The 24,141-nt window shown below is 34.2% G+C and overlaps 2 protein-coding genes across 2 annotated transcripts; one reads left to right on the top strand and one right to left on the bottom strand.

Moving 5' to 3' along the window:
• Positions 1-644: 644 nt before the first annotated feature.
• LOC107779005 (deaminated glutathione amidase, chloroplastic/cytosolic) lies at positions 645-12,819 on the bottom strand. Its single transcript, XM_016599343.2, has 9 exons — positions 12,605-12,819; positions 10,613-10,749; positions 10,163-10,291; positions 9,022-9,080; positions 8,390-8,502; positions 8,218-8,310; positions 3,283-3,385; positions 1,233-1,315; positions 645-937 (listed from the first exon to the last, which is right to left on the bottom strand). Exons 1-9 carry the CDS (start codon positions 12,767-12,769, stop codon positions 899-901), a joined length of 921 nt encoding a protein of 306 aa, XP_016454829.1. The 5' UTR covers positions 12,770-12,819; the 3' UTR covers positions 645-898.
• Positions 12,820-16,863: 4,044 nt separating this feature from the next.
• LOC107779004 (peroxisome biogenesis protein 12-like) lies at positions 16,864-23,649 on the top strand. The gene is given in 10 exon segments (NM_001325270.1): positions 16,864-16,971; positions 18,035-18,140; positions 18,521-18,669; positions 20,036-20,285; positions 20,929-21,038; positions 21,685-21,759; positions 21,992-22,078; positions 22,209-22,295; positions 22,949-23,086; positions 23,578-23,649. Coding segments are annotated over 10 exon segments (1,182 nt in total).
• Positions 23,650-24,141: the final 492 nt, after the last annotated feature.

Below are 24,141 nucleotides of genomic sequence, written 5' to 3'. Positions count from 1 at the left end.
TTGATTAAAGGTTAATTTGGGAGTTGTGTCGGCTGACCTAGTTTCACGATAAGCGTCATCACGACCGGGTCGGTTTTAGGGTTGTGACAATACAACCATAGTAAGAATCCAATTCTCTTAGATAAAGTATCTAAAAGCGGATAGTGGCCCAAAATTCACTGACAAAAATATTCTTATGGAGGGTCTGCGGCCGCACAATTCCATATGTAGTCCGCACTTTTCGTCAGAATTACCCTGTATATATGCAGGTGGGAAACAACAGTTACCTGATATAATAGTCGAGGTACATACAAGCTTACTCGAATAGCACCATCATTAATAAATAAATAAAATAAACTCATATTTGCTCATGTTATAGACTTAATAGTCAGTCCAACGTGTCATTTTGGCTGGAGCTTTTGTCAAAGTTAGGTTTCTCAAGTGTATAAATTATAACTTCGCAAATGTTAAAAGTTCGTACAGTTGAAAATGCTATTGAACATATCAATCTGATAAGTGGTGGGCTTCTTTCTTTTCCCCTTCAAACAAAATAACAAAAAGAGCCTTTATGACCCTATTATGTATGCTCACTTTCACTATACCACTAGCTTTGCTAGCATTTCTCCATTTCCCCTATACTTAGGAGCACGAGATCTACGGTCACTGCACAGCAATAGTTGTTATATATGCCTCTTATGGCAAGCATGAAGATAAATGAAAAGGAAGGATAATTTTAATTCATAATGCATACATGAAAAAGATTCAGCATTAGTAGCTGCTACTGATTTGACAAGGGATATTATGTCTAATGTTACGAACCAAATGACCAGTGCTCCCTGTAAGCAGCTTACACGAACGAACCAAAGTTTCGCGGGCGATATTTCGTTGAATACAACAACAGAATGACATATCCACTAACTCATGGATGCTGATTCCAAAATACAGCAGGCTTGCGATGCTGAAAAAAGATAAGATTCGAAGCTATGTGAAAGGAAGAATTACAAATTACTCAAATGTTTTAAAGACAAAATATGAGTTATCGTATAAATACACAAACAGAGATGATAACCCGAACCTCCAAATTGAACAATTAAAGTTAATGAAGCTTATTAGCATCTATTGAAACTAATTACAGCATCTAATCCAAAAGCAACACCGATAGATATATTGCGAAAGAAGAAAACACCTTGTATTTCTGAAAATGAATGAAAACAAATATTAATCCCTTATACACAGTAGCAGACTTTTCTTACCTTAGACACTGGCATCTTTGCTCGGACTGAATCTATTAATGAGAAGTCAATATCTGCAACAGTAATACCTGTTGACGACCGATCTGAAGCAGAAACAAAATGAATTTGTCAATGGAGTACACTTGATTCTCTGACTGTTGTGAACAAAAGCATTAAGGAAAAGCATGTCATTACAGAAAGAAGGCAGAAGATGGATTTACCAGCTTAGTGCTTATATCACCATGAAAAAAAAGGAATTTTCCTTTTCAAAATACTAAGGTGGATCACTCCTCCATAAGAGTGAACAACGGAAGGAACACATCTTTCTGGAATGATAACTGGCTAGGAATGGGAAGCTTAAAGGAAAGATACTCAGATATGTTCGGTTTAGCACAAAACCAGCATAAGACAGTCGCTGATATGAGGAGTTGTCAAGGATGGGAAATAGCTCTAAGAAGACAGCTGAATGACTGGGAGATAACAAGATTAACTGACCTCTACAAAGAGCTGGAAGCATTTACAGGACTACAGGAAGGTTTGGATTCAATATGGTGGAAGAGGCACAACAAAGGGATTTACTTTGAATCATGATAATCAACAGGTAGACACATGGCCTTGGAAACATATATGGAAAACAAAGATTCCATACAAGGTAGCCTGCTTCACTTGGCTACTAGCAAAGGAGGCGGTTTTAACCCAGGATAATCTCATAAAAAGGGGAATTTCTCTGTGTTCAAGATGTTTTCTGTGTGGGGAAAATGCAGAAACTGTCAACCATTTGTTTCTACACTGCAAGATTACAGACCAACTATGGAAAATCTTTATTAGTCTTAGGGGTATTTCTTGGTCAATGCCATACAGGATTAAAGATGTCATTTATAGCTGGGAGGAAGCTGGAGCTGAAGCAACTAGCAGAGATAGATGGAGGACTGTTCCGGCATGTATTTGGTGGACAGTCTGGAGGGAAAGGAATACTAGATGTTTTGAAGATAGAAGCAATTCAATGCAGAAGATCAAACTCAATTGTATTCTTCTATTTTGTTTTTGGTGCAAACAGATGTACACAGAAGATACATTGACAATCATAGACATACTAGGATCCTGCTAGGTCTCAAATTAGAATATCTATAAATTCTCTCTATGTAAATTTGGTTTTCAGTGCAACCTATGTACTGATTTTTATAATATATACAATAGTTACCAATTCAAAAAAAAATACTAAGGTGGATATTTGGAGCTACAGTCAAACTATACAGCATTCAGAAGTGTAATCAACAAAAAGAACTTGGTAATCTAACTCCAGTGCATTGCCTATTCGTCATTCCTCATATAAGACCATTTGGTCGAAACAGATCCAGGAGTTCGATTATGCACTCCATTTTTCAGCCAACAAAGCCAGCGGCCATCAGTGTTCACACGTAGTAGCATCATATGTGATGCTTAGAGAAACTATCCATCAATATTGTCAACCTAAGCAAATCTTCCACACACCATATTTTGCTAAAAAGCAAAAAACATAATGAGGTTCCCTCGCAATTCCATTAGACTTCCAGAAGTTGTAATCATAGGCACTAAAAGTTTCACATAACAAAGACAAAAGAGAAGCTAGACTTTGAAGAGGAGTTGTGTGTGTGTGTGGGGGGGGGGGGGGGGTCAAGAGTAAAGAAGTACGAAAATATGTATGTTGCTCAGACTCTCCGAAATGTTGCTGGATGTGTGTCGGATCCTCCAAAAGCTGTATTTTTGGAGGATCCGACATGGGTTTGGCATCATTTTGGACAGTCACACAACATAGCAAAGAAGAATAAGCTTCAAAATTACATGTTACAGGTGTTATTCCTATAACACAGATAACAATGTTAATAAAATACTTGAAGCAACTATCGAAAAGAAATGGCCTGCTTTGGAAATCCAAGTGGTGAAGCCAAAACCGTCAGCAAATACTTGAAAATAAGTTAACTACCCCTTTTGCTCTCAAAGCGCCAGTCTCTTGCTCGTGGTAAAATCATTGTCGATACATTAAACAGAAGAAAGAATTACAAGAAATGAGGCGAATGGAATTAAATGTTACCTGACAACCGACCAACTATTGTTCCCCATGGATCAATTATTAAGGTATCTCCATAGCTTTCCCTTTTTTCATTATGCTTCCCTGCTTGAGCAGCAGCTATGACCTGTTAAGATGTTAATCATAAGTATCCACAACAGACACAAAGTGAAGCAGGCAAAAAATATCAAAAAGAGAGAGTAATAACAAATAAAAATTAACTTTAAGGGAGTTTTTATTCGACCATTAGGAAGAAGGTTATGAACGTCATAAATCAAAGAAATATTGCTTTTGGATGTCTGATAATTTAACTACATCTAATGCATCACTGTCAACATAATGCCATCCAAAAGAGCTTTAACCTCTTTACTACAAAGATATTCCCAAAGTTGATAGCAGACAAATTTCCACCTCTTAGGAAGAACAAACACTACCAAAAACTGTAGAAAACAGCTAATGCAAACATTAGTAAAGCGAGATTTCCTGCGATTTTTGCAAATATTTCACCACGTTGAAGAATGTTTTTCAAGACTAAAACAATAGTGGATCCACATGGTAAAATGTCACCATGCTCTTGACGACATCTTTTGAACATGCAATACATATTTTGTTAGAAATGGTCGTATGGTGCACCCATGTGCACGGCAAATAACATTTGTGGTCTTTCTTTTAGATGATACTGTTTGCTCTTTCATAAATTTTCTTATTATATTCTATTTTATTCTCTTTTTTTACTTTTTGTTTTGTCTCGTAGTTTCTTTTTTCCAATATACTATTCCCTTTTTGTCTCTTTTGATTCTTTCTTTTCCACAATTACGCTTATCATCTTTTCTGTGTTACTAATCAACAATTTTATAAGTGGATTTTAAATAACTTGATAAAATAAATTTTTATATATTTGGCGTATAAGCCAATTTAACAAAAAAAATAAATAAATTCTTCTTTTCTCTTTTGTCCAACTCCATCCCAGTAGCTTTCAAACATTAATTAGCTTTGTCATCCCCAAAATTGCAACTCCAATATCCGATTTTCTTGACTCGTCCCTCTCCTATTTGCCAGCAGCGGTGCACCGATCTTCTTGAAATCCTACATCCGCCTCTGACTACAAAGGACTATGAATATTCAAGCTAATATGAACCTCGGACCATGCAAAATCTCATCATTTTGATGTGGTTTAGCGTTCTAAATGACAAACTTTCCAACTAACAAGACTAAACTTGATGTACTTCAAAATTTAAGATCTGAAAATGGTACACCTAATAGGTGACCAAAGAATAAGTTTCTAACACTCAGTGCCTCATAGATAGTGTAGAAAATTGGAAGTTCAGAGCTATGTTGCGCGGACTCTCCAAAATGTAGCCGCACCCGTATCGGATCCTTAAAAAATGCACTACTTTTGGAGGATCCGACACGTATCCTGCCACATTTTCGAAGAGTCCGAGCAACATAGGTTCAGACCCCCCCTTCCCGCCTAAATGATAATGGGAGCATTGTTTCTGACAATCTCCCCCTGCCCCTGCCCCTCCCACACGCAACAAAAAAGAAGGAAAAATTAAACGAAAAAAGGAAAAAATAGAAAATAAAACTGCTTCCAATAATCAAGTCTTCTAGAAATCCTTTTTTCACAAAATTTTAAAATCAAAATTTCCCCGTAAATCCTTAACAAAGAGCCAAAGGAGGACCACTGAATATCCTACAGCTTGCCATAGAAGCAGGACTAAAACTAGCTGTCCATCAGCATGAAACTGGTTAGATCACCATTAGACATATCTATGTTAAGCCTAACAGTTCTCTTTTAATAAATATATGTTGTTCATCACACTCAGCACCTAGTGAGGCTGTGGGCTGACAAGCCACAAAATGCAAAAGCTAAGTCCATTTACTGCACTAAATCCTAGCACTTACCAGAAATTATAAGATTAGTTAGAAAATTCCTAAGAAGTACCCGCATCATCAGAGAAGAAAATAATGGTAGAGATAGAAATTTTACTTATCAAAAAAAAAAAAAAATGGTAGAGACAGCAATTTAGATATGAGAACTAGAAACTCTTTCTCACAAAGCATTCTTATTAAAATACCTACAAGTCTACAACCACGGTGAGTTTAAAGTAGAAAAGGGTATTTTTATAAGGTAATAATTAACTGATGTTGTGGGATTTAAGTCCTAAATTACACGTAGTATAGAATAAGTTGAGAGCGTACACCAAAATATTGTTCTATACAAAATGAAATCTCTTCTTGTTTTTCTATTAAACGAGAAATCCACTAATTCCAGCTTCAAAACTTGGTTATTATTGGGCTCGCCCCTCTACCCTTCTCAACTTAAATACCAGAATTGATTCACCAGCTAAAATTTGAACTTGTAAAACGTGTTTACCACACATCCACAGTTGTACAACTTGACCCTGGAGTCCTAGATATATGATAATTATATTAATAAGACCTCATGGATGCACCAAATACAGAATAGAAACAAATACTAGCCTTTATCTATACAAAATCTTTTTTAATACAAAACCAGGCATTTATCTATACAAAATCATTTTCTTAAAAAAGAAAGGCCCTCCTTTCCCTTATAACTGTCCACATAAGAGCCAAAGGAGTTACATACATGCACTTCAAAAGAATTTCCTTCTCCTGAAAGCCAAACAGAACATAACATCATCACTGCACATTGTATTTTGAACAGATTTAGCACCGTCTACCACAGCTGACTTGTAGCCTCGCAATGCATTAATAGGTGATCCAAGTCTCCCCGGAATGTTTGCACATGTAGAACTAGCTGACGTATGTTATCTTCCGATAGATGGACCTTGAGCCTAACTCAACCCCAAAAGCTAGCTCATGAGATGAGGATTGCCCAAGACTATATAAAGAGGCCTTCCCATCCCTTAGTGGCCGATGTGGGACTCAACATCTTCTCGAAATTTCAGCTATGAGAATGTTCCCCCTTGCATCCAACCAAGTGAAAAAACATAATGAAGAAACGAAGCACCCTTGATATTCCACAACGAACATCAAAGTCTTTTCTTTGATGACTTTAACCAAGAATATTCTAACTAACGCTCTCACAAGAAATGTTAAAATCGAACTTTAAAGCCTTGTTCTTTTGACAACTTTAACATTGTCCATCACTTCATGCAACCAAAGTAGCATCTAACATCTGCCTGTTTCCCAACAAATTTTCTTTGGCTCAGAGATTGTCCCCATTCAAGACAGTACTGATCCTACGAAGGAGACTATGGACAAATTTCGTAAACAGATTCGGCTTTTAGTATTGTTTAAAATTCACACATTCGTCCAAACTTTCTTTTGATGCTATGTGAATTCTGGAAGATATTTACTGAGATTTTGATAAAAGGGAAATGATTGATGTATGGGCGGAGTGTTGGTCACATGTTCAGAAGTTGGAAGTTGGAAGTAGCAGAAATAAGGATGTTGAGATGGATGTGTGGGTATAATAAGAGAGATAAGATTAGGAATGATGATATTCGGGACATGGTGGGAGTGACTCCCATGGTGGACAAGTTGCGGGAAGCCGTGCTGAGATGGTTCGGGCATGTAAAGAGAAGATGCCCAAATGCCCCAGTGAGAAGGTGTGAGAGGTTGGACGTGGTGGGTCTAAGGAGAGATAAAGGCAAGCCTTAAAAGTATTGGGGAGAGGTGATAAGGCAAGATATGACACATCTGCAGCTTATTGAGGATGAACCTTGATAGGAAGGTGTGGAGATCAAGAACTAGGGTAGAAGGCTAGTAGTTAGTCGCGAGTGTATCATTTTCTTACCTGTAGGATCAATAGCATTCTCGTATTTTCTTATACTTAGATTTGTATTATTACAAGTTTTTTTAGTTTCACTTTTCATGTTATCTTGCTAGTATTGGTATTATTTCGTATTACCGTTTCCTTTCCATGTTTTATACACTATTGTTTTCTATGCAATAATGTTGTGACTATATTTTTCCTGAGCGGATGGTCTATCGAAAACAACCTCTCTACCTTTACAAGGTAGGGGTAAGGCTGGATACAGACTACCCTCCCCAGATCCCATTTGTTGGATTACACTGGGTTTGTTATTATTGTTTTTTATTGATAAGGCAAATTGTATTAATCAAAAGGGAGAAAACTCCCGTATACAAGAAGTATACCAAAAAGTAGAGAATTTACATCAGAACATGATTGTCTACAAATGACGCCCAATCTTCTATACAAGTAGGGGCTATATGAGTGCACCAAAAAGCGATCAAAGATAAAAGACTATTCTTAAGATGTGAAAAAGGAGACCCAATCCCCTCAAAAGCTCTCCTATTTCTCTCCCCCAAACTATCCACATGAGAGCTAACAGGGCGAACTTCCACGCCTTTTGCTTTCTTCTTTTTGTTATTATTGTTAGAAATGATTAATCATGATACTCTTATCATGAACAATGATTTAGCTAGATCAACCCGCAAAAAGGAAGTTTAAGTCATCAATCCAAGGAAAGAAAATTGTCTGATTGCACATAATGACAGAACACATTGTTTGATTCCATGAGTTTTAAGATTGCCTAACTAAATATTTGCAGTTCCAATTGAGAAAAAGATCATCAACAACCAACAACAACAACAAACCCAGTGAAACATAAGAGGGGTCTGGGGAGAGTAGCGTGTACGCAAATCTTACCCTACCCTACCCTGGGAGGTAGAGAGGCTGTTTCCGAAAGACCCTCGGCTCGAAAGGATGAATTGACACAATCAAATATCAAAACAAAAATAACCAGAAAACGATAACAACAATGCAAGAACTAGAAAAAAAATAGATGGAGGAAAGCAATAGCAACAAGTACTAACCACGCAAGATACTAGAAAACTGATGCGGAACATAGTAAGAAATAGCCATAATATTAGCAATTTATCATCAACAACCAAATGGTGTTAAAAACGGAAAGGTCATAACTGAATTAAACCAGATGATGTCCATACATAACACTGTGTTTCAATTGCACGAGCACGAAGAAGTATCTCCCAATGTGCCTGACCAGTCACCGTTGTGAAAGCGGCAGGCACTAACAAAACCTGGAATCAAATGGAAGTCTTTTCACTAACTTACAATTTGCTTTTGGAGAAAGAGAAACAAGAAGGAAAGCCGTAATACCTGTGCATCATGATTGAATCTCAGCTGTTGATACAGCTCAGGGAATCTTAAATCGTAACAAACGGTGAGACCTAAACGTCCGCAAGGGCTGTCCGCCACAACAATATCCTTTCCTATGAAGATTAGTGAATCAGAGTTGATAAGCAAAAAGATGTTAATGTGCCGATTATTAAATTCTAAGACATGACTAATTAGAAGAAAGTACCAATAGAATGTACCAGTGTCAATAAAACAATGAAATGCTACAATATAAATTTAAGAAGAAAGTCCATGTTTCAATTTGGACCACTGATACTGACCTATCAAAATATTTTGCTAACCCTAATGGTAAGATAGCACATATTTATATATGCCTCAATCTAAAACCCCATTAAAATAACTACTACTCGGAAAGTATTCTTTTTATAGTGATACTCACAAAGTTTTCTCACACAAGGATACAATTTTCAAGAAGCTAAGTCCAGTCATTGTCTCAACAACAACAACATGATAGTGTGTACGCAGACCTTACCCCTAGTAGAGAGGCTGTTTCCAATAGACCTTCGGCTCAGAAAGGTAAGGATGAGAAGAAGAAGAATCCAGTCATTGTCTAAGGGAAATAAATGTTAGCACGGTCATATTGTGTTTCCTACCAGCTTCAGTGAAACTGCTCTCTTTATAAACTGCACCTCCAGGAACATCCACGTCAAATCTATAAATACAGCAGAAACCACAATTAGTGTTCCAGGTTAGATCAAGGAGCAACAAGGGGTCATATTGCGTTCAGATTGTCTCACAGTGACTCATATATGGAAATTTGGCAAAACAAACCTAACACAATAGGACTTAAATATATGTCATCGCCTGCAAAGCCCTTCGCGGGTCATTAAGTTCACATCCTTTTTTAAATAGTTAACTGCTTAGAAAATACATCCATCTTATTTGTTTATCATACCTTGTCTCACAATTAACAGTCGAAAGTTTGTCCTCCACATAATTTTTCTTTTCTGATAAGTTTGTCCTCTAAATAATTAGTCAAATGTTTTACATAACAAATACATAATAAGAGGTCTTACCGCTTGGTAGATTACAGTAGGCATATAGAAACACAAAATCCATTTCAAAATTCTATTAAGAAAATAAGGAAATGTAAAGTAAAACAGTACTTGGATATCCTAGATGACTATATGCGTGTTGGATATCCTAGATGACTATATGCGTGTTAGCATTCTTTATTCACAGAACACATACTTCAATAACTCAGCATTTAGAAAATGATGCTAAAATGCATTCATTTATGAAGCACTTCATATTTCTAAAAAAACAAATGACCATAATATCTGGTGCTTTTAATAGAGTAGTAAATTGTTCAACGCCCGCAGAATATCACATGAGACATGTAGCTCTTTAATGTGTTGTAGGGTTGCCTCGATAGTAAGCCAACTCTACTTGTCCTGCATTATGTCATAAAGTGGTATACTTGTTCTAACAAAACCCATTAATTATCTGTCACTCATATTACGCTCACATGCTATACAACAACAACAACAACAATAACAACAAAAAACTCAGTGTAATCTCACAAGTGGGGTTTGGGGAGGGTAGTGTGTATGCTCACATGGTAAGTCTAACATTATTTCTTGTATTACCATCTAACATTAGAAACCCATGGTAATGACAAATATCAAAACAGAAGCACAATATTGTTTCATTACCAACACTATGAAAGTATTGAATAACTAAAGATGACAACCTTAGTCTAACGTCTAACAAAGTCAAGTTTAAAAGTCTTACAGATGCATCTTACTGTACGTGCTCCAAATATTTCCATTATCATCAATGAGAACATGAGTGTTGCGCAAGTGTGCATCATCACTCCCTTTTTCTTGGAATCCTCCTAGCGACAACCAAATATTTGATTCCCTGTCCGTAATGGCAGAAAAGATGTCATTTGACAGAATCCACTAGCACTCATTTCAAGTTCAGGAATCACCCACTAGCTATCATGGAGAGAGAGATATAGAGACACACACACACACACACACATAGAGAGAGAGAGAGAGAGAGAGAGAGAGAGAGAGAGAGAGAGAGAGTAAACCAGTATGTTTGATTACATAGTCATTAAGCATTGAAAAATGTCAAATAAAGAGATAACAAGTTGTTAGGACAACGTGTATGGCGCTTCTAAAAACAGGTTAATGTGCATTAGATGATGAGAAGCCAACTTCTCTCTCATGGTCACACCTTGCAAGAGAACAGTAGCCTTTCATAATAGGTCCATCTAGGGTCTCAGCAATTTTAAGACTCTCTCCCTGTAGGTCTCCCACAAAAGAGAAATTTTCTGGAAAACATAGCAATTTAGCCCCTGCTGAAGCTGCTTCCTGGAATAGAAGATATGATATAGCAAAAATAGTGCAAGATATCAGTATCAAATCAACATTAATTATAGTAAACAACATTTCAGAATGAAAGAGAACGTGAACCTCTCTCTACCTTTTGGGGGAGATGGTTGTGGGGGGGTGGGGGGGGTCAGATATGTTGGTGACTTCATCACTCATGATAGCGTGCAAAATATGAAATATTATCAAAAGTAAAAAAGAGTTAATTGTTATTTAAGTAATTTCACTTTTAGTAACGGCAATATATATTTCTGAAACCCACATAATTCTTAGGAGCTGACAAAGATATTGTTCACATAAATCAGTCCGTATTGGGTCATGTGAGAAACTTTATTTTCCACAATAGTTAGTGCCAACTCAATGACTAGAGTGGTTGAAGTTTTCAAGTATTGGGAACGCATGAAGATATGAAGGAACAACTTTAAATTTCAAGAAACTATAGTTCTTAAGCTGGAAAAATGGCTATATTCAATGCATTAGTGTTCTTTATATTCCTTATGTCATCATTGTGAAAGCATGATGCAGTAGTGACAGCACGTCCAGAGCACACAAACCATCTCTAAGCTTAAAAAGAAAATGTATAGATGGTCCCCAAATCAACTGAGACCACATTTTGCCCCAAAAACTGGTATGAATTAACTATGTCAGTTCTGCCGGTCTAGTAGTGTTCTCAAATCGAAAAAGTATATTTGTGATTTTGCACTGTTGGACATTCCAGTTCTATATGCCAAGTGCTAGATATCTGCAGGTGATAAAAAGTTGGATGTAATTCTTGAGAAGTTTGTGATGTGTCTAAATAAGAACTCGGGTCCCTCCATGTTCTTCTCCTCCTCCTGCTCCAAAGGTTTTCCTGTTTTACTACTTTCAGCCTATACTCACAACAATTAACCAGCCTTTCCTGGACATTGCCACTCCTTTCTGGATTTAAAAAAAAAAAAAAGCAAACGAAAAGAGAAGGCAGAAATCTGCTTTTCTTTTAAATAGCTGATCCCAAATGATTTGGGATTGAAGCATAATTGATTGATTGATTGACTAGCATATACGAGTAGTAGCGATTCGTGAAGCATTAGTTGCACTGGGAGGAGGAGAGTTGCTCGTAGAATATCACTAGCCTTATAAGAATTAAACAAGAACAAAAGACATTCATCGTTGAACAACATTGCCAAATCATTTTGCTCTTAAATCTAATTCTAACAAAGTTTTGCAACTTATGGATATAAATCAAACCAAAAATTAGCTCAAAATCAATCTCCTGCAAAATCCAGCTTCACGAAAATCATACTGCAAATCATAGGATTGAATACGTCTATAACAACAACACAAGAACTAAGCCTCGGTCCCAAACAAGTCATATGAATCCGCGCTGATTACATTACTCCATTTAAACTCATCTCGTGCTAGGATTGAATACGTCTCTCAATGAAAAGTTGCTCTTGAATATCACTAGCCTTATAAGAATGAACTATTAGTAAAGTCAACCATCGTTGACCAAATATCACTAGCCTTATAAGAATGAACTATGAATAAAGTCAACCATCGTTGACCAACAATGCCAAATCATTTTTCTCTACGAGCTACTTCTAACAAACTTTAGCAACATCTTAAACTGAACCTTCCCTGAGTTTGAATATAAATTAAAACTTAAAATTATCTCAAATTTCAGCTCCTCCAAATCCAGCTTCAATTATGATGACGTGTCAATGATCAATGTAAAATACAAAATTCTCTACTCGTTTTAGCAAACTAATACTGTAAATATACGTAATAATACTTGGCATGTGTACATAAATATCAAATTAGAATGCAAAAAGAGAATGTATGAGCACGAAGTACATACCTTAACGAGGCGAGAGCAAGTAGCGAAGTTAACGGCGAGATTATTAACGGACGTCATCTGAGCAGCGGCGACTCTGACGGAGTTGGCCATGGCTATGGATTTTCCGGCAGATGCCACTGTGAGGTTGTAACGGGTGCTTAATTGTGTATTTAGACACAAACTCATTGACGTGAGCTTGGCTATTGTAAATTACAAAACGGCACTGTCAAATTTTATTCCTTTCGTCCCCAAAAAAACGGCACTGTCAAATTTTAGACGTGGATTTTAATTTTTTTTAAAGGAAATATATATGTTTAAAATTGCACTTAGTACCATAAATTATTTTGATGGTGAAAATATTTCCCAAAATTGTGAGGATAAATTAGCCAAATAAAAATAATGAAGTATTATAAATAGCTATGGAATATGATTTAGCCACGAATACACTAATTCCAAAATAACACTTAAACTCATTATAAAATAAATTTTATATCTTTAATATTTTAATTAAATATAAGAGTTTAGCGTTTAGTTTAAACATACAATGAATATATTCGTTTTAATTATTTTATAATGGTTTTTTTATATTCTAAGTTATTTTTGAAAAGTTACATACACTTGAAAATGGGGAAGAAAAGACGCAATGGATATAATAAAGTTGTTATTGAATTTAGTGCAATTTATGTGCGGTTGAAGCTTTTAAATTAGTTGAACACTTGGCAAAACTACTCGATCATATATTAGTGGAGGTGTTCCATCTCACGAGGGTGAGAAAATATGAGAGTATTTGTTTTCTACTCATCATCTCACGTTACGTATTGGTATTTGATTAGATGCGACTTTGATTTATACATTACATTAGTGCTATTATCCACACACAAACATAAATTGTTGAAGAAGTTATATACAACAAATCATATTAATGTTTAAAATATAAATTATTTAATGATGCAAAATTTTGTGGATCGTATGAGAACATGCACTAATGTCATGTAAAACATTATCAGAAAGTGTTTTTATGCACTGTTGACGTAAACAAAATTGCACAATCAAATTAAATTAAAAAATATTACAAGTAAATTATCTAATAAATATCTACATTTATATCTATATTAAAGCAAGAAAGTTATCATATATAATTGATATTATGGTTAAACCAAGTGGCAAGCTAATAAATGTCAATAGTATATGGTAACTTTATTCTATATTTGACTATTTTAGTTAAATACAAATATAATATAATATATATACACACACACACATGGAATTTATATTTGAATTAAAAGATAATTTTGAATTTATAGATAAAGTTCTAAAAATCGAATTTAAATTAAAAATAAAATTTATCTTTTTTTATCATGTTATCATACTTAATTCGGTTAATGATCATATGCAATCATGTTATGAACTTTTGTTATTTTTTCTAATTATTTAAATACTACTTCGCTTCTAGCAAAAAAAAAATACTTCATAGTTCATATAACTATAAAACTTTTTTCACATTTAAAATCCTATAAGTATAGTTCTTTGAAACACTGTAGCTAGATTTGAATAAAACGTTTTTTTAAATATAAATATAATATATAGGGTACACGTCTATGTTTATCTAAATATGGAGAAAGAAATATCACAAAATCAGTCAATATTACAAAAAAAAAAAAAACTTGTTGAAGAATATTTGTTTGAAGAGTCAATTTGCATAAATGAACATCAAACAACTAACAAAACTTTGGCTATACAATTGTTATCATTAATTTCAATTTAACACATTCAAGGAATTGAATGGTATAAACTGAAGCCCCTTCATAGCTATAGTCAAGCCAATATTGCAAAGGTATAATATGTTTTTTGTTGAAGAATATTAGTTTTGAATCATTAGATTAAGTGATTTTTTTTTTCAAACTCAACGAGAGAAATTGATTTTTAATTGATAGTTTCTATAGCAACTTTTAAGTGTAACAAAGAGTATATATAAAGAAAAAATTGGACTGACATGAAATATTTTTTTTTAAAATGTAAACAAATTATTTCGAAAAAACTCTTTACTTTTTTTAATTCAAAGACAATAAAAAGATAAGATATTTTTGAACATTAGTAAAGAGTTTTAAAATATTATAATAGAAGTTATATCATGGATAAACTCAAAAAAAAAATCTTATGGAATATTTACATAATATCCGGTCATATTTATTGTTTACTTTTTATAGCTAATATAAATAGACGATATACCGACAATACACGATTATACACATGTTATATATGGTTTATATATAAATTACACATCATTCAATTTTTTTAATTTAAGTGGTAGGGTGAGCACCTATTTATGCTGATTAGATAAAGCCAAAAGAAAAAATATGAAATTATTTCAACCAAAGACTAAAAATATAATTAAAGTTTATATGTAGACAATTTTTATTAAAACCCTTCCTTTTATAGTGAAATAAATTAATTTTTTGTAACAAAAGAAATAATGAAATAAAAATAAGATAAAAGAAAATAAAAATATTGAAAAAAATGTTAGAAAGATCTAAAAAAACAGAAATAAAATATGACAATAAATTTCTTCTTATGTTTCGTCTTTGTTGAGTATAAAACATTTGAAAGTTAATCTCATCGATTTCAAATAATTTTTTTCCAACTCAAATACATAGATTATAAGATAAGGATATCTTAGGATATTTTTTTTAATTTACATGATGTGTCACTTGGCTTAAAATCACTATTACTAACAAACTGATATGATATTTAAATTTGAATTGGAATGCAACTCGAGTAGTTTGCATTGAGGTTAAGCCAAGTATGGTATCGAAAAATAAATTACCTGACAATTTTAAGACAATATATGCAATGTTTTATAATAATAATCAACTAATTTAACATTTAACGATTCAAGAACACAATTTTTGTATATATAGATTAAAAATTCAAATTTTGGGGCTAAAGATATCGATAAACTTAAAGTGGAGTCATACTGAAATAAATCCGGCCAAAGAATCATTTAAATTTTTAGATAGCCGATTAAAGTGAATTTTAAATTAAGGATAATATTTTCACTTGCATCATTATAAAGATAATCATTATTATAATATATATAAAGTTTTAGAAATTAAAATTTCAAAATAAAAATATTTTTTGAAAGATAAAATTACCAAATAAGAGTTCAAGTCGTTGTATAAGAGTCATGTCGTAATCAAAGAATCATTTATATCGTGTCAACCTTTGTGCTTTGCCATAAATATGAGTTATTATTTCGTTTGTGGCTATTTTTAGGTTCAAATGACATCTATGAGAATAGTGCAAAAATAAAATTATCATTACGAGAATTGAGAAAATATTAGTCTTTTTTCATGTAGTGTTTCTTAATTAATATCTGACGATTATATATAATTATTTAGAAGGTTTAAATGTCAAAGTTATTCACATATAATTCAAAGAACTCAGATATTTAACATGGTTAATATCAAATATCAAAAAGGAGTAAAAAAATTCACTAGCTAAAGATTTTTTTTATATATTTAGATAGCCAACTAAAATGAGTTTTGAATTAAGAATAATATTTTCAATTACATTATTATAAAAATAATTATTATTGAAAAATAATGTTTTAGAAACTGAAATTTTAAGAAAAAAATATTTCTTAAGAGATATCAACACACCAAATAAGAGTTCAAGTAGTAGTAAAAGAGTTAAGTCTTACCAAAAGAGTCATTAATTGTCTCAACATTTGATTGTTTTGCCATAAATATGAGTTATTATTTTGCTTCCTCACTATTTTAGGATCCAATGACATCGGCAAGAATGGTATCAAAAGAGAAAAATAGAAGAAATAATTAATTTTTTTTTAATGTAGTTAAATTCAGTGATTATCTATATTTACTGAGAAAGTGTAAATTTTAAGATTATTTATATACAATCAAAATAACTTAAATATTTGACATGATTAGTGTGTGCGCATCAGCGCGTGTACTAATACTAGTTAATTAAATCAAATTAAGTTATATTAATGGTGTAAAATCACGGTGATATATATATAAAACTTAAATTCTTATTATGTGTATTATTTTTCAAACCATTGGGTATTTATTTATTAAACTTATGAAAAAACCTGTAATATATTTTTCTTGTATCTTTGGAAGAATGAGAAAAATGAAGGAAAGGAGTATGCAAGAGCAGAAAAAAGAGGAGTGCAGAAGAAAACTGGTTTTATCATCTTCCTCTTCCCAACAAATTGAAACTCACTGAGCAGAGCAGAAATATTGTTTGGAGAAGAAGAAAAGATGTTGTTTCAAGTGGGAGGACAAGGGACACGTCCCACCTTCTTCGAAATGGCAGCTGCTCAGCAGTTACCTTCTAGTCTCCGAGCCGCTTTAACTTATTCCCTCGGTGTAAGTAACCAATTAGGGTTTCTGATTTCTAATTCATCTATTTCAGCTGTATTTATAACTCATAAGAGATAGATTGTGTAATGGGTAGTATTTAGTATTTTTATAGCGGAATTCAACCATTTTGGAATTCAGGCGTAGTTTTATTAATACCGTTCAGCTCTACTTAGTAGATGTATTTTAGTTCTTAAAAGACAAATTATTAGTATTGGAATGAAATGGGTCAAAATGGACTGTAATAAATATTGGGGATTTATTTTGCGGAACTCTACTAGTTTGGGATTGAGGCGTAGTTTTTATTATTACTGTTCAGCTGTACTTATTAGATGTATCTTAAAAGACAAATTATAAGTATTTTAATGAGACGGTCCAAAAGGAGTGTAATGAATATTGAGGATTTATACAGCGGAATCCAACTAGGAGTAGTTTGGAATTGGGGCTTAGTATTTGTTATTGTCGTGCAACTGTGCTTATTGACGTGCCTTAAAAGACAAATTATAAATGTTGGAATAAAATGGGTCAAAGTGGAGGGTAATGAATATTGAAGATTTAGTGGAATTAAACTAGTTTGGAATGGAGGTGTAGTTGTTATAATTGTTGTGCAGATGTACTTAGTGGATGTGTCTTGAAAGACGAATTATTAGTGTTGAAGCGAAACGGGCAACATGGTGGAATGGGTATGGAGGATTTATATCTATGTACAACTACTTTGGAATTGAGGCATCATTGGTATCTTTAAAAAGGATGACACTAAGGATGCCAGCATTCATGAAATTCTTTTATGAGGAATAATAACTTGTGAGGGAGCTAGATTCAAGATGAAAATAGTTCTAATCTTTCCCACTTCCTCTTAGTGTAACTGCGTGCTAGGGGAAGGAAGAAAAGTAGGGCTTCCTTTCAGGACCAACGAAGGTCAAACTCTTGGCGGGCTGCCAAGTTTCGCCTGTGCAAAAGTTTAACAAGATTGAACCTTTTTTGTTCTACATTGTTGTTTTTATTGTTGTTGTTTAGCTGTAGTTATGTGATTTAAGTTTGGTAATATTAATCATTGCTTGCTTGATTGCAGGTTTTAGCTTTAAGAAGACCTCTCATCCACAAAATTCTAGATTACGAGGATGAGTGCTTCGCTTTGCTTATGCTAGTTCTTGAAACGCATAGCTTACGAACTACAGGTATGCGTATTTATCTATCTAGATACTCTCTGGTACCAAACAGAATGACCGGTTTGGAGTACAAGACTCAAATTCTCTAATTGTCGTCTTGATTTAGACGTTATTCTTAGTATTGTTTGTATAAAAAAATTACATATGTAGGAACTATATACAAATACTAGTCACATTTTTTATATGTAAAACATATTTTTATTTATGACAAAATTTTGACTCCCCAAAGGGTAATGCTGAGTATTTGTTATTTGGTATATGACTATGCATTTTCTTCTTCATCCGGTCGTGTGTAAAATGCTCTGGTACGATTGCAATCTCTGGTCATATGGTAGAACTAATTATTCGCTTTAGCTTTAGTAAATTTATTACTTTTTACTTGTCCTCAGATGGGTCTTTTGCTGAGTCTTTATATGGCCTGCGAAGAAGGGCAGTTAAGATAAAAGTTAAGGGTGATAACAAAGGTCCAGATGTGAGAGAGGAAATTAATCACACTGGTCTGGAGAAGCGCCAAAAAGTTCTTTCAGTTGTGTTTCTGGTAATTCTTGCACTTGATAACTCACTTATATCGTAACACAAATTTCTCATATTCTGATTGATCTCTTGGAGCAAAATCACCGTTATCTTGTTGTAATAAACTTCGATTATTCTTGTTGAAAGACTTTTTAGTTATAAACGTTTATTGATAACGAAAAAGGGAAATCTTGTACTGTATGCAAAAAGAACAAGTCTAACACAGATATCGATGAAAAGCAGTCGATCATCTACACATGTAGGGATTTCGTGTGTGCTCCAGAATCACATAAAAAAGAAAGTTCCAAGAATCTATTAGGAGAGTATCAGTCCCCTGAAAACCTTTTCTGTTCGTTTCTTTCCAAGCTGCCAACACAAGCACCAACGGTGCTAACTCTCATGTCTATTACCCCTCCCATATTCCATCTAATCCTCAGCAACAAAGGCCTCTAACTCAACAGCAAGGGTTTATTGGTGACATGCGTCATCCCTTCCACCCCAAACGAGTTCAGTCCACAATCGAAAGGCAGTTGATAGTGAAGAAGTGATTTACACCCTCCTCTGTGTTCATTTCTTTCTTCCTTCTCAGGATTTCTGCTGAAGAATTTCTCCTTTGCACTAAAAAAGGCACAGAATATGGAAATAGTGTATTCTGTTATGCTTTCCTATAAAAGATTTAACAGTGAATAAACCACTGTATTTTCCTTCCCGTCTCAATGGCCATGAAGGCCAGAAATATCTGCATATCTGAAAAATAAGAGTACACATTGAAATATCGAACCTCCCTGGCTGTAAGACCTTAGATTTGAATACTAAAATGAATTTTTCGTGTTCCCTGTATACTTCTGCAATACTTGCTGATTTTTGGATTGAAACATCATTTTTTTTCTAAATGTTGCATAAAGATTGTCTCCATACCATCACCACAGGTATGGCATAACAATCAATAAAGTGAGTGAAAATCTTGGAAACCAAAGTTCAAATCCCATTAGAGAAAATATTAGGTGATTTTCCCCCATCTATCTTAGCCTTGGTGGGCAAAGTTATCCCATACCTGCACAATGAAATAGTCGATTTGTGTTCAAGTTGGGTTGGATAAATAAAAAAAGAAGGATTGTCTGCATGCACGCGTTGTTTGCAGAAACTTATTGTACTCCCATTTTCTGAAACATCTAATAGGATGGAGGAAAAAGCCTAGAATTGTTAGTAGGAATTGGAAGTCTTCTGGCTCTTTTTCTTATTTGCTAACTTCCCCCACGACTTTAGCAGCTAATATATGTCAATATGTGTAAAGCCATGACTTCAGAAATGATTGCTGAATCAAGTTTTTGCCTTTTAAGTTGTAAAGCTTTTGATAAATGCAATGACATAATTTGGATGTGTTTCTTTAGGTCATCTTGCCATATCTTAGATCAAAATTGCATTCTATCTACAATAAAGAAAGAGAGGTTGCTCTTCAAGCTACTTTATGGGGCCATGAAGATGAGAGATTTGGTGATACTGACTATTTTGATGGAGCTGGGAACTCCACAGTTTCAATGAGCAGTTCAGATGCAGAAGAATCAGTTAGAGATCGTTTGAGAAAGAAAATTCGAAAGATTGTAGCTGCTTGCTACCCATGGATACATGCTGGAAATGAAGGTAAATAGGGCTTAGTCTCTCATTTGTGATTATGAATATACTCTTTTTTTTTGTGTGTACTGTTCATTTTGTTTCACTTTTTGAAATGAAATGACGAAGATTTTCCTATTCGTTCTGGTCACTAATCGCTCATGTTGCCTCTTGTAAAGTATCAAGGTAATGGAGGAATTTCCCTTGTATATCATTGCAAGAAGTACAAGATATATATACATGTACTTTGAGTCCAAATAAGGAAATAATCAAAAGAAAGATCCCGTAAATCTGCTATCTTTATATGGCCTGTGTACATGGCTGAGAAGTAAGTCTAGGTTCATTTTGTAACACCTCTAGATGGTCTTACCACCTATTCAATGTGAAAAGGACCCTAACCTCCATGGTGAAACCTTTGCAATTCCGTCTTTGAAATATTGCACCTTGTATCTTTTTGGGCTTCACGTTAAAAGCTATGTTGCTCGGATCCTCCAAAAATGACGCTCCACCCGTGTCAGATCCTCCAAAAAATGAATAACTTTTAGAGGATAACACACACCCGGCAATATTTTTGAAGGATCTGAGCAACATGGTTCAAAAGTATAAAGTAACTTGTCACCCCTTAAATGGAAATCTTTAGAAGGTCCTGATTTGCTGGCCGATTGTCTTGCAGGTTTTTCATTTGCTTACCAGCTACTGTATTTGCTGGATGCTACTGGATTCTACTCTCTAGGACTCCATGCTCTTGGTATTCATGTTTGCCGGGCTACAGGACAGGAACTGGTATGTCTGCAGCCAGTTTTTGTTAGTATCTCTCTGGTCTGGAAGATGTTATTAGCTCTGGAAAAGTAGGGAATTTGTTTGGAGAATTTTGTAATGCCTGTACTATTAAGTATTCAAATACAAGTAAGATAACTATGAAATGAATTCCAAGAACCTTTAGGCACCCTTGCATGAACTTCTGAAAGATTAATGAACTAATAGTATGATGTTACTTGACTCAATGTGTAGGTGACTAGTTTTACTCTGTTAGGTCATCTAAATGTGTAACAAGTGATGTGAACTATCTGTATTTGAATGGTCAATTGGATAATGTAATTTTCTGATTCGTGGAAGTTCCTTTTGACAATTAGAACACTATGGATAATTCAGTTGAAAATTTTAATTTTGTGCTGGTTTGATAATGGTTCTCATGCTTACCTTATCCAAAAAAATAAAAACAAAGAGCTTTGAGGTACCCCCCTCCTATTACCTTGAATCTGTGGGTATAAGTTCCAATTTAGAATTTAGATCTGAATCAAGAAAAGTTGCAATTTAGATCTGAATCTGTCCAATTTAGTCTATCAACCAGTTGATCTTATTTACTCTGTAATTCCTCTTTTATACCATGTTGTTATTTAAGATTTTCATTTATGTGATGTCAAGGTAGATGGATACTTCTTCAAGGATTTCTAAAATAAGAAGCCACGAACGTGAGAGACTTCGAGGACCCCCTTGGCTAAAGGTCTGTGTTCATCCCGTAAATCTCTTTTCCATGTTTCTGTTGTACTAGATGGGACTACGTATGTCTTTCTTGGTATTAGTTTTACTTCTTTATCGAGGTCCCCGGTACTTAAAACAATAGAAAAACAAAAAAAGGAGGTGCCCTTCTCTTTGATGTTTTCATAGTCTCGTGTGAAGTTATCATCACAGTCAATATTCTGACCTTCAATACTTATAAACCATTAACATTTCAGGCAGTACAAAGTGGTTTACTGAGTTGTGCATATGGAGTTCTTGACTACGCTCAAACTGGCCTGATTGCTGCAGTGTTTTTCTTTAAAGTAAGTGTTCTTTAGCTCAAGTTCTGCAGATTTTCTTACCTTTGAGAGATTTTTTTTCTTCTCACGTTTTGTTATGCTCATGTATCAACACTATAACTATATTTCCCTTTATGTTCTTCAATGTACTCAGATGATGGAGTGGTGGTACCAATCAGCAGAAGAAAGGATGTCAGCTCCGACTGTTTATCCACCCCCACCTCCTCCTCCACCTCCAAAGGTGAGTACATTTCTAATTGGCTAATTTAGAACATGTGAAAGATATTTTTGGCAGCCATACTGCTCCAACTTTGACGCCTTGCTTAGCTTAATGGAGATGAAGAATGTTTTTCCTTTGTTTATGATTCATATTGGATGAGCAAATACATTTGATACTTGGTAACAATAGATGTGCTTAGGTCAGTAAATTGCGATCTGGTGCATGCATTTTGGCTTTTGCAAGTCAACCATAATTTCTGAAGCTTTAATGTGTGTTCCGACTTGTCAGTTACACCAATCCATTTAAGCAGTTGACGCCAGATGGAGCTAAGGATGTAATATGAATATGAACTATATGTTACTCGTGTATAAAGAGTATCATTCTCCCTACATATGGTTGCACTAATGCCATTGAAGTTTTTATTTTATGTAAAAGCTCACTTGCTTTGGCATTCTTAAAGTAGTTTGGATAAATTAGGTCAGAGTATCTAAGCCACTTACCAATGGAAAGTGACCATACTTGTTAAAAAAGAAAAGAAAATTGGAAGCGACCACGATGGTGAAAATTCATGATTTGTCTAAATCTTACCCTGGTTTTATTATGCATAAGTGAAGTATTTTTTTTCTTGTATTCCTGCAACAATGCTTATGTATAACCTTTTTCAATTTGAGCAGGTTGCAAAAGAGGGAATTCCACTACCTTCAGACAGAACACTATGTCCTTTATGCTCACAAAAGCGTGCAAATCCATCAGTAGTGTCAGTTTCAGGATTTGTCTTCTGCTATTCCTGCATTTTCAGATATGTTTCTCAGGTGAAATTCCAGATTCAGTTGATCCAATGCGCGGAAACTAAATCACATGATGGCAATGTTATATTGGCTTCTTTATACTTAATACTATAATAATCTCTTGACCTGCTAATTGCAAGAAGAACCTCGGGAAAGAAAAAAAAACCACAAATACAATATATAATTCTGTTCAGATGTTTTGTTGTTAAGCAGCTATTCCCATGACTATCTACTGCTTTTACTTTCTGCTAGCTGTTAGTAGAATCATGGAGCTGATTCATCTATACTTATCTGTGATTCCTCCTGTTAGCCTTGTAAACTTGGTAACTAACCTATCATTTATTACAATATAAATTACGGATAGTGTAAGAAGATTTTATGCTGTCAGTATATATAACTTAAATGTTAGTGCAAATATTTTTGCCTTTTGTTCATGTGTGGTGTTTACTTATTTCTTTTTTCCTTTAAATATCTTTTCTTTTTGCAAATTCATGTTCTGTTTTCCTTTTGTGCAGTATAAGCGCTGCCCTGTGACACTGATGCCTGCAAATGTGGATCAGATAAGAAGACTTTTTGATGATGTTTAATTTCCTTCCAGGATCAGAAGGAATGAATAACCGTGCCATTACAGTGAAAAACGTTGAGATTATAAGTGGATCTTTTTTCCAAGGCACTAATCCACCACATTGCCTCTACAGTGAATAATGTTTGAGTATATTCTACTTTTACGCAATTGTTGTAGTTCAAAATTTAGAATGCAATTAATTCCGAAATAAATATCTAGTCATTTTTTAAGCCAGAAGTTTTTGTACCCCGTTATGTTTCAGCCCTTCTGTGGCATTTGCAAAAAGTGTTAAAACATTTGAGTCCCACAATGTAAAGAGTGGGTAGTAAAACTTAAAAGGAAAGAGGAGAAAACAGAGAAATTGTAAAAACAGAATAACATACATGATATAATTAGGACATGTAATTTGTAAGTAAGAAAGAATTTGTGACTCTACATAGATGAGGAACTATTTAATTAAATTACATGAGGAAACAAATTAACAAAATGAATGAACTGAAGGATTGCGTATAGG

This window comes from Nicotiana tabacum, chromosome 11, assembly GCF_000715075.1.
Source record: "Nicotiana tabacum cultivar K326 chromosome 11, ASM71507v2, whole genome shotgun sequence".
Lineage (NCBI taxonomy): Eukaryota > Viridiplantae > Streptophyta > Magnoliopsida > Solanales > Solanaceae > Nicotiana > Nicotiana tabacum.
Note: the sequence above shows the minus strand (reverse complement) of the source record. Positions and strands in the feature narration are given on the sequence as shown.

What these genes read in the sequence shown, in the direction of transcription:
- LOC107779005 (XM_016599343.2), bottom strand. Translation starts at nt 12,769, where the DNA reads ATGAGTTTGTGTCTAAATACACAATTAAGCACCCGTTACAACCTCACA. An exon ending in CTTGCTCTCGCCTCGTTAAG is followed by an intron (nt 10,750 to 12,604) that starts GTATGTACTTCG and finishes CTTCTATTCCAG; the next exon opens with GAAGCAGCTTCAGCAGGGGC. An exon ending in GATTCAATCATGATGCACAG is followed by an intron (nt 8,311 to 8,389) that starts GTATTACGGCTT and finishes ATTTGATTCCAG; the next exon opens with GTTTTGTTAGTGCCTGCCGC.